Consider the following 11878-nt stretch of genomic DNA (forward strand, 5'->3'; position numbering starts at 1 on the left):
GTGTGGTTAAGAAGTTTGCTTCCACCAACTGCATCAGTTCAGGTTCAATCCTACTGTGTGGCACCTGGGGCAAGTGTCTTCTTCTATAATCCTGACTTGCGAGTGGGTTTGGTAGACGGAAACTGAAAGAAACCCATCATGTGTGTGTGTGTACGCAGACACACTTATAAAGCACTCAGCTTACTCCGTAAAGTGGTTGGTACCAGGAAGGGCATCCAGCCGTAGAAACCAAGCCAAATCAGACTGGGACCTAGTGCAGCTCTCCAGCTTGCCAGCTTTGGTCAAACCATCCAACCCGTGCTAACATGTATGGCAATCTTTATATCCTACTCAATGTAGATATATTATTAGAACATTGTATACTGCAATACCCACCTTGAGAGATACTCTCATATAGATGAACATTGCAAAGAACACAGACATTTTTCGTAGCAGAAAAATGGGGCGCCGGAACTGCCAGATCATGTAATTTCAGTATACTGTACATTCTCTGTGGCTGGCATTCCAATTCTTCACATCAGCTAAATTTCACTGTCATTGATATATAAAATAATACTCTCTCTTTACTCTTTTACTCTTTTACTTGTTTCAGTCATTTGACTGCGGCCATGCTGGAGCACCGCCTTTAGTCGAGCAAATCGACCCCAGGACTTATTCTTTTGTAAGCCCAAGTACTTATTCTATCGGTCTCTTTTGCCGAACCGCTAAGTGACGGGGACGTAAACACACCAGCATCGGTTGTCAAGCAATGCTAGGGGGACAAACACAGACACACAAACATATACACACACATATATATATATACATATATACGACAGGCTTCTTTCAGTTTCTGTCTACCAAATCCACTCACAAGGCATTGGTCGGCCCGGGGCTATAGCAGAAGGCACTTGCCCAAGATGCCACGCAGTGGGACTGAACCCGGAACCATGTGGTTGGTTAGCAAGCTACTTACCACACAGCCACTCCTGCGCCTATGGTAACTTTTTAGTCATTGATGTCAAAGGTAGCTAGCAAACTTATTAAAAACCATATCAGACATTTCTTGTCTGCTATGATATACGTCTGTGCTCTTAGCACTGTGTATGTCTGTATAAGAGGCCTCTCAGGGCAAGTTCTGCAGTATTGAATGTTCCAATAATACATCAATGTTTAGTTAGATATAAAGATTGCCATTTGACATTAATACTGCTTTTACTACTAATATTTATTTTTTAATAAGCCTGCTGGCTACTTGTGTCATCATTAACTGACAGGCCACAGTCAGTCTATATATTGTTGGCAGTATATATTTAAGGCGGCGAGCTGGCAGAAACGGTAGCACGCCAGGTGAAATGCATAGCCGTATTTCGTCTGCTGTTACGTTCTGAGTTCAAATTCTGCCGAGGTCGACTTTGCCTTTCATCCTTTCGGGGTCGATAAATTAAGTACCAGTTAAGTACCACTGGGGTCGATGGAATCGACTTAATGCCTTTGTCTGTCCTTGTTTGTCCCCTCTGTGTTTAGCCCCTTGTGGGTAGTAAAGAAATATATATATTGTTGGCAGTGGGATTCAGCTGATATGCAAGGCTGGTTGCCTGCAACTGAGGAAGTGCAGTACAGTGAAACAGGTGAGGGTTGGTGACAGGAAGGGTGCCTAGCCATATAAAATCTTTCTCAATAAACTCTGTCAAACCTACTCAAACATGGGGAAAAAAAAGCGGATGTCAAATGATGATGATGATGATGAAAATCAAATCAACATTGCTGCTATAAACATAATGTAGAACTAGGATATAAAAAGAAAATAAGTGTTATAAAAAATGTGTTCAGTAAGAATTTACACAAACAATAAAAAAAATATTGTAATAAAATGCAGTTAAGTTGGTTTCAGTGGAAAATATTTAGAGGAAAATGTTTTCAGTGAGAAGGAAAGGGAAAAAATGGAGAGTGTGGGTGGAAAGGCAAAAGTTAAGCTAATGGGAAAGCAAGATATGTCATCTAAATATTTAGTTGCAAAGTAAACTAATTATTGAATGTGCATACCTCTGTGGTTAGAGCCATTGGGCTTACAATCATGAGGTCGTGAGATCAATCCATAGACACCATTCTAAGGCAGACACTGAAGCTCAGTGCATTCCTTGGAACGCATTTCAGATCTGGTCAAACCATCCAACCCATGCCCACGTGGAACATGGACATTTGATGATGATGATGTTGTATATGTGTTGAGTGCCATTTTCTTTTGTTTGTTGTCTCACTCATATAACTATATAAATATCTATCTATCTGTCTGTCTGTCTGTCTGTCTGTCTGTCTGTCTGCCTGTCTGTCTGTCTGTCTGTCTGTCTGTCTATATACATACACACACACACACACACACACACACATATATATATCGTAAGTTGATGAACAAGAAGAATCTGTTTCTCCATTTTCTTATTTGTATTATGAATTTACTGTAAAAATATTTTTTACCTCCACCCATTTAATACAATAAATGAATTAATTGCATTGCAATTAAAAGCATTTATGTATTAAGAATCTGGGTACTTTACCAACAGTATATTGGATAACTGATATCCCATAGTGGGTTACACCATAACCCCTATCTCACTTTGTACTATATATATATATCAACATCATCATCATCATTTAATGTCCTGGAAAAAATCTTGCCCAAGTTGTACTTTGGTATGGAACTTCCTGGATGCAGATCCATGGACTTATGAGAGAGACAGGGGCTCCAGATTAGAAGCCAAAGCTTCATGGATTATAATTCGGGGGGGTTTTCTTTGCTGATTATGCAAACAATTGTAGAAGAGAAGCAGTGTGGTATTACTCTTTTACTTGTTTCAGTCATTTGACCGCGGCCATGCTGGAGCACTGCCTTTAGTCAAGCAAATCGACCCCAGGACTTATTCTTTATAAGCCTAGTACTTATTCTATTGGTCTCTTTTGCCGAACCGCTAAGTTACGGGGACGTAAACACACCAGCATCGGTTGTCAAGCGATGTTGGGGGGACAAACACAGACACACAAACAGACATATATATACATATACATATATACGACAGGCTTCTTTCAGTTTCCATCTACCAAATCCACTCACAAGGCTTTGGTCGGTCCGAGGCTATAGTAGAAGACACTTGCCCAAGGTGCCATGCAGTGGGACTGAACCTGGACCCATGTGGTTGGTAAGCAAGCTACTTACCACACAGCCGCTCCTAAACACGTTGAAATAGTGATAGTCATCAAAATTTGTATTGTTTGAGTCTGTCCTCAAGTACTTTCATAGCAATGACACTGCAATAGCCTGCAGGTTCTATCCATCTGTATTTAAAAAAAAATTCTCTGAAAGCTCCAAACTTCAAGACACAAACCGCAATGATTTAGCAACATAGACATTAGGTTAGAAATGAACACCAGGAAATAACCATTTTATCATTGTTTGTATAGAGACGATGGCCTAACTATCTTATGTGACAAGAGAAGACCAAGGGTGGTGAGCTGGCAGAATTGTTAGCATGCTGGGCAAAATGCTGCCCTAGAATTTTGCCCATCTTCATGTTCTATGTTAGAATTCTGCCAAGGTTGATTTTTGTCTTTCATGTAATTGCTTTGGTCCCTCCTTGTGCCAAAATTTGAAATCATTATGAGAGGACCGAGGTGTGTGGTGCATTGCTGTACTCAAGAAGACCCACCCACACAACAGAATTGAGATCATAAAACTGAGGTGCCACATAAAAAGCTTTAGTGTGAGTACCATGTAAAAAGCACCCAGTACACATTGTACAGTGGTTGGTGTTAGGAAGGGCATCGGGCCATAGAAACCAAACAAAAACAGAGTACGGAACTTGGTGTGGCCCCCTGGCCCTGCCAGTTCCTGTCAAGCCACCCAGCTCATGCCAGCATGGAAAATGGATATTAAATTTTGAAGAGGATGATGATGATGATGATGATGATGATGATGATTTCCATGATCTGTGTGTCAACTGCAAGATCTGCATCTCTGTATTTGTGATTGTTGTGATGGTTGTGTTGCTGCTGATGGTGGTTGTAATAACAATAATGGTAGTGGCAATGACGACGATGATGATGATGATGACGATGATGATGACAATGATGACGATGATGATGATGGCGATGATGATGACGACGATGATGATGATGATGATGATGATGACGATGATGATGACAATGATGACGATGGTGATGATGATGATGATGACGACGATGATGATGATGACGACGACGACGACGACGATGATGACGATGATGACGACGATGATGATGACGATGATGATGACGACGATGATGACGATGATGATGATGACGACGATGATGATGACGATGATGACGACGATGATGATGATGATGATGATGATGATGATGAAAATGGTGGTGTCAGTGGTGATGGTGGTAATGATGGTGATGATGATGATGATGATGATGGTAGTGATGGTGTTGATGCTGCTGCTGCTGCTGCTGCTGATGATGATGATCGTTATGTTGCATTTTACATCTGTTTTTGTATTTTTCTTGGTTTCTTCTTCCAGTCCAATCCCACAGCCGTCAAGTTTGGACATTACTATGACCTCAGCCAATATATGGATGAAGATTTGGTGTCCAGTGCTGATGTAACATTGATCACTTCACAGCAACTCTCTCAGCAACATTTACAGTAACAACAAGATTATTCCCTATTTTCTCTGTTCTTTCATGTTGTTAGGTGTGGGGAAGAGTGATTTATGATAATAAGTTGCATTCATTATTCTGCCCTGTTTCATTGTTTCATGTTAGGTATGTGTGTGGGTAGACTGGATCTATAAATTTACAGTAACAACAAAATTCATTATTTGCCTTCTATTCTACTGCTTCGTTTGTGTGGGTTTGTTGGCTCTCTTTTACTCGTTTCAGTCATTTGACTGCGGCCATGCTGGAGCACCGCCTTTAATCGAGCAACTCGACCCCGGGACCTATTCTTTTGTAAGCCCAGTACTTATTCTATCGGTCTCTTTTGCCGAACCGCTAAGTAACGGGGACATAAACACACCAGCATCGGTTTGTCAAGCAATGCTAGGGGGACAAACACACACACGCATATATATATATATATATATATATATATTATACATATATATGACGGGCTTCTTTCAGTTTCCGTTTACCAAATCCACTCGCAAGGCTTTGGTCGGCCCAAGGCTATAGTAGAAGACACTTGCTCAAGGTACCATGCAGTGTGACTGAACCTGGAACCATGTGGTTGGTAAACAAGCTACTTACCACACAGCCACTCCTGCGCTCTATAAATTTATGATAACAACCTTGGCAGGGGTTGTGTTTATCTGTGATATTTTGCAGTTGGAAGTTTGTTAAGGCTGTTAGTGTACCCATAATGTGTGGATTGAAAGACTCAGCAGGGTCTCTACCAAAATACCTCATGGTATTTAGTTGTGTTCGTTTATGTTCTTGAGTTCAAATCTCATCCAAGTTGACTTTGTCTTTGCCACTTTCATGCTCATTTGTATAAATTAGAAGCATGGTACTTGTCACTAAGTCCTACTCACTCACAAGTGACAGCTGCCTCTAGTGAATCTAAAATTACATTATCTACTTTATTTACACACTGTGTATCTAGAACTATTCTATTTAATGAGTTCTTTTGCCTGTCTTTTATTCAAGCATAATGTATCTAGGACTACTTTATTAATGTGTCCTTTTACCTATGCTTGTTCAGAACTGACCTTGGGTTAAATAACAATGCAGTAAATTATCTAGTCTGGTTCCTCATTAACACATTGGTAATTGCTTAATTACAATTTAATTAAAGCAGTTTCCTTCTACTATTTACTCCTAATTTGACTTGTTTATTTTCTGGTATTTTTCAGTGAGGAACCACCAGGTATTGAACCTACAAACCTTGAGATGTCAGCCTGTCTACAGTGTCTTCTCTTGAATATTCAACAACATATCCAAGATGGTCAGTTTGGTACTCAGGACCAACCTGAGAAGCACAATGTCCTAAGAATAGGTGACTATAACAGATTATCTTCCCCTCATTCTGTGACTATAAGAGATTATTCTCTCATTGTGTGACTATAACAGGGTATCTCCTCACCTTACATGACTATAACAGACTATCATTGTGTGACTACAGCCAGGTATGGCAAGGCGGCGAGCTGGCAGAAACGTTAGCACGCCGGGCGAAATGCGTAGCCGTATTTCGTCTGTCGTTACGTTCTGAGTTCAAATTCCGTCGAGGTCGACTTTGCCTTTCATCCTTTCGGGGTCGATAAATTAAGTACCAGTTACGCACTGGGGTCGATGTCTGTCATTGTTTGTCCCCTCTGTGTTTAGCCCCTTGTGGGTAGTAAAGAAATAATTATGTGATTATAAAAGATATCCTTTCAAAGTTCTGCTGGGGTCAGGGCTGATGTGGGGATAAGCATCCTCCTCCTCCTCATCATCATCATCATCATTATCATCCAGTTGCACTGCTTGTACAGATTCCTGGGACTTTCTCTCACCATCCAATTCTGTTGTTCATCATATTCAGCTGGTCAGAGGGATTGCAGTTTGCATCATTAAAAATCTGCTGGGTTTAGGTCTTGGTTTGTCATCCCCTGCTAGCTCTTCCTTGTGTAGGCTCCCGCAAAAGAACTTCACCAACAACTTTGTCTTTAGCATTACAGCAATGCCCTGTGAATCTGACTCTACACACCTTGATGATGTCTGATACTGGACAAAGGTTTCCTACAATCGCTCATTGGTCAAACAATCTCTCCAAGTGACATTCAAAGCCAGTCTTAGCATGCAAGCTTAGGCTTCATCCAATCTTCTTTCCAGTTTTGAGGTAAGGGTCCACACTAAGCATCCATGCAATAGAACAGAAGTAGCAGTTGCTTGAAAGCAGCCCCTTTCCATGTTGTCTGGTAGTCTAGATTTCCACAACAGTGATAGCTTGTTGACGGTACCCTAGGCCTTACCAATGTGTGTGTTTACATTGCTTTTGCAACTAGAGATTTTAATACCCAAATAAGTAAATTTGGATTTTTTCTGTTTAGCTACACCTATAGAAATTTTAAACTTTAGTAAAAAATTTAAAAATTTGGTGTGTTGATGTAATTTATCATGCTGAATCTCAGGAGATAATTCACTTTTCCCCCCCCCCAAATTTTTTTTTAAAGTTACACCGGTTTAAAGTTTGATAATTTTTACCCAGTCAAAAAACAGGATTTAGAAGCTGCAATTTTGTGCATGACTGCACATAGTGACAACTGTAAACAAATAACCACCTCATACCTTGTGTTTTAAGCAATTAATAAGTGAAAAATGACCACATGGGTAAGCAGCTTGGCTTATTACTAAGGAAACAGGCACTTATATATCTGCAGTTTTCAATTGGCTAAAATTACCCAAAATTTGCAAATTTTAAAAGCTATTAACTCTTTTTTAATTGATTTATGGTGAAAATGAATTTCATGTCAATGATTACCATGCCAAACTACATCATCGCACTAAATATGAGATGAACTGACACAAGAATTGAAAAAAATTGAAAAGTGGCAGCCAAACAGAAAAGATCCATAGATTCTTCTACACAGAGGAGAAGTGTACCAGGCATTGTTTTGACCATTCCATTTAGATTTAAGCCTATGTATTCTGTTTTGTCTGCACTAGCAACAACCAGGAGAAAGGACACATTAGATGATGTAGTGCTAAATAGTCTGTAAAGTCTGTGATTGTGTGTTCATAGCAGGAACATCTTTGATGATAAGTATTTTTGGATTGGAACTGACCTGAACAAAACAATGTGTCCTTCTTTGTTGTTTAGGAGGGACACATTAAATATAACATAATCTTAGATACACTATGTCTGAATAAAAGACTGAATGGCCACAGCTGGAATGTCTTTGATCATAAGGAATAAGGACTCACTGTGAGCTATACAACAACTATAACCACCAATACTAACTAAATATACTGTACTTTGATTAGTGTCACCCTAGGTACATGTGTCTGAATACAATGCAGTATATTCTTGGCTATAACGTCTTTGATTAGTGGTCTGATAGATCAGAGCTGACCTAGGGTTAAACATCAACAACATTATGCTATTCCAACACCAACACCACCGCCAACAATGGTAACTAATATAAATTCCTATTTTTATGTTGTTGTGATGAGTTTTTTTCTGTTTTAATCTTTTTCCAGCAATCCCATCTTTGGGTTCTCCACTCTGGGGCAATTTAAAGACAAGTGAATCAGATGGTTTACTGTCTATAGTTGACACTGACCTTCTGCGCTTCCTACTTGCTTTAAGGGCCATTCTAAGATCATCCTTTGCTGTGTGTATGGTAACTGTACCGTCACTCATTATGGAGGTAAGTTAAGGACATTTTGTAACTAGTTTCTCCTCTCACTCATCCATTACACTGCCTAACAAAATTTTATTTATTTTTTTTTTGTCTTTGGTCAGCAAATGTTATTCCTATTTGTTTCCATCTAGAAATCAAAGGAAATGACTACTTTCCCCTTCACACTTTGCTTTTCTGACCTGGACATCAATGTTTTGAAACTCACCTATTTTCCATTACATTTCACACAAATTCAGCACTCTGTATAAATGTATCAACATATCTAATACCATCAGTATTATAATAATGAATGCATTTAACCTTAGACAAGGCACACCACTCTACTCTACATCAATATATCTAACACCATTATCATGATGACAACTGAAGTGTTAAACCTTAGGCAAGATACACCATTCTGTTTAGATACATCTGCATGTTTCACCTGATGTCATTATAATTCTAAAATGTTAATCAAACAAAAACTTCATTTTCCACAGGATGCTAATTTTATCCACAAAATTGAACGACTCTGTGATACTGTTGTGCATTTGGAGAGTTTTGCTGGTTCCAGCCGCAGCGAGAACCCTTTGTATAAAGAATATCATGGTTTGTATCCAAAGAATATCATCTTCACCTCTCATCCAAACACACACACACACACACATACACATGCACACACTTACATCAAGAAAAATTTCATGCAGTCATTTGACCAAGCTGCCCAAATAACCCTCCAGTTAAATAACACATTCACTATTGTGTTGTTTATGGTGTATGTGGTTAAGAGCATGGGCTGTTAACCCCAAGATTCCGAGTTCGATTCCAGGCAGTGACCTGAACAACAACAACTACAGCAACTGCCGCCGCCACCACCACCACCTTAGGGATGAGAGTTCCTGTCAAGCCAGAATAAGTACTAGGCTTACAAAGAATAAGTCCTGGTGTCGATTTGCTCGACTAAAGGTGGTGCTCCAGCATGGCCACAGTCAAATGACTGAAACAAGTAAAAAAGTAAAAAAAAAAGTAAGACATTTTGTGTGATGCTCTTCTGATTCTGGCACCCATTATCCTTCTTGGAGTCAGTGGTAAGTAGCTTATTTACCAATCACATGGTTCTGGGTTCAGTCCCACTGCATGGCACCTTGGGCAAGTGTCTTCTACTATAGCCTTGGGCCAACCAAAGCCTTGTGAGTGGATTTGGTAGACGGAAACTGAAAGAAGCCCATCGTATATATGTATATATATATGTGTGTGTTTGTGTGTCTGTGTTTGTCCCCCTAGCATTGCTTGACAACCGATGCTGGTGAGTTTACGTCCCCGTAACTTAGCGGTTCGGCAAAAGAGACCAATAGAATAAGTACTAGGTGTCTAAAGAATAAGTCTTGGCAAATTAAAGGTGGTGCTCCAGCATGGCCACAGTCAAATGACTGAAACAAGTAAAATAAGTAAAACAAAAAAAAAAGTAAGACATTTTGTGTGATGCTCTTCTGATGCTGTCATCCATTATCCTTCTTGAAGTCAATAAATGAAATACCACAATCGTCTATATTGCTATCTCCTAATGCTTTTCTCTATGTCTTCCTGCAGGTTTGTTCCATGTTAAGCAATTACCAAAATTGAATGCAATCAAGTGTCAGATGCCAGACACAACAGACTGGGCCTTTAAACTGAGACGTAAGAAGTTTGTGATTGAGGTAAGAGACTTGCAGCCTTCTTCTACTTGTCTGTCACATTACTTTGTTACACTGCAGGTACTTTCTATTTCTTTACTACCCACAAGGGGCTAAACACAGAGGGGGGGGGGCGATCCCCAGTGCATAACTGGTACTTATTTAATCGACCCCGAAAGGATGAAAGGCAAAGTCGACCTTGGCGGAATTTGAACTCAGAATGTAACGGCAGACGAAATACGGCTATGAATTTCGCCCAGCGTGCTAACGTTTCTGCCAGCTCGCTGGCTTGAAGGATGTGTATATTGAGTTCTACATGAGTTTAGTCTCATAATGCTTAGGTGAAATATTAAAACGTTCATCTTTTTTACCATATTTGTCTGTTACAATATCTTCTTTTATTTTTTAGAAACTTCATTTGCCACCAGATCTCTCTGAAACCGTAAGCCGATCAGAAAGCCGACCTGGAATTATAGGATGTGGTACCACTGGACATCGACATCTTGACTTCTAAAATTTGATTGTTCATGAAGATGGTATGGCAACAGCTACTGGTTGTTTGTTGTGATGATGATGATGATGATGGCCATAACGTTGACTGTAATCCAGAAGGTTCTCTCACCTACTCCACTGTTATCTCTTTATTGTCAACACCGGCGCTATATTATGGCCAATACACTAATATCAGCTCAGTATCAAGGTTAGATTTGGTATAACGATCTTAGGGGTAGCCTTTTACATAATTCCAAATGTAATCGAGATGCCAGAATTGTCTCCCTTGCCTCTTACATCTCGCTATTAATTCTCTTCAGCGCTTTTTTCAGTAAAGGGAGAGAATTAAGTGAAAATTTTCTTCCCCTCATGTTAAGTGTGTTAGTGGCTGACCAGAGAATATCGAGACGAAGGGATCTTGTTTTGTGGGCAGCATTATTTCTAAATATATAAGAAAGCACAGGTCAGTGAAATAAAGATGACATTGGATCTTTTCCTTTTGAACGGCAGTTTTCAGCACAATTTCTAGTTAACTAAACACTTTTAAACTTCGTATACTGGTAGAATACTCTTTACTCTTTTACTTGTTTCAGTCATTTGACTGCGGCCATGCTGGAGCACCGCCTTTAGAATGTGTCAAAATAAAACATTTTTTTCTCTTGGCTTTCTTGAGAAAATTGTAATTTGTAAGTTTAACGTAGTTTAATTTTTCGAATTGAGCTAAAATCATTTGTTGCGTCTAAAACTGAGTCAACATCCTGTCACTAACCAAAATGATATATTTATGTGTGTGTGTGCATTTAAGGACCAATTGGTGAATCTCATGTGGTCAGCAACAACATATACACATACTCTAGTGTACTTTCTCTAACACAACAGTTTCTAAGTAGAACACTGATGCTACTGTGCTGGAAACATTCACTGTCAATCATTCACCAACAGCAAATTATTGGTTAGCAGATTCACCTGCATCCTAAATGGTCATTTACCAATTAGCACATAACTGACCAATTGCAAATTATTAATTAGTATCATGATTCCAGTCAAGGGTTTAAATAATAACAAAGAATAAATTATCTATTACTCATATAATTTATTTTAAAAACCTGAAAACATTGATAAAACTTTGAAAGGATTTGTGAAACCGAGATGTTGTGATCCAAGTCTCATAAATAGGGGATAAGAGACTCATAGATCACAACAGACTGTTTTATTTTCTCATCACTGTTGCAATGTTTCTATTTTTTCAAGAGGAGATCCTTGCTAAATAGTGAATTGTTGTCACTGATCTGTGCTTTATTGATATATATATATATACAAATTGAGATAGGGGTTGTAAATGCAACCCTCCATGGGATAACATATATCCAATAT

The 11878-nt window shown here is 39.2% G+C and overlaps 1 protein-coding gene across 1 annotated transcript in view; it reads left to right on the plus strand.

Annotated features, from left to right (window-relative positions):
* Positions 1 to 11072, plus strand: part of LOC115224276 (elongator complex protein 4-like) — a 90632-nt gene extending 79560 nt beyond the window's left edge. The window contains exons 5-10 of the mRNA XM_029795087.2: positions 4539 to 4663; positions 5871 to 6013; positions 8197 to 8366; positions 8840 to 8948; positions 9930 to 10036; positions 10422 to 11072. Coding sequence (XP_029650947.1) covers positions 4539 to 4663; positions 5871 to 6013; positions 8197 to 8366; positions 8840 to 8948; positions 9930 to 10036; positions 10422 to 10526 — 759 coding nt within the window. The 3' untranslated portion in view covers positions 10527 to 11072. The remainder of the gene's footprint in view (positions 1 to 4538; positions 4664 to 5870; positions 6014 to 8196; positions 8367 to 8839; positions 8949 to 9929; positions 10037 to 10421) is intronic.
* The last annotated feature ends 806 nt before the right edge of the window (positions 11073 to 11878 follow it).

This window comes from Octopus sinensis, linkage group LG25 (genome assembly GCF_006345805.1).
Source record: "Octopus sinensis linkage group LG25, ASM634580v1, whole genome shotgun sequence".
NCBI lineage: Eukaryota > Metazoa > Mollusca > Cephalopoda > Octopoda > Octopodidae > Octopus > Octopus sinensis.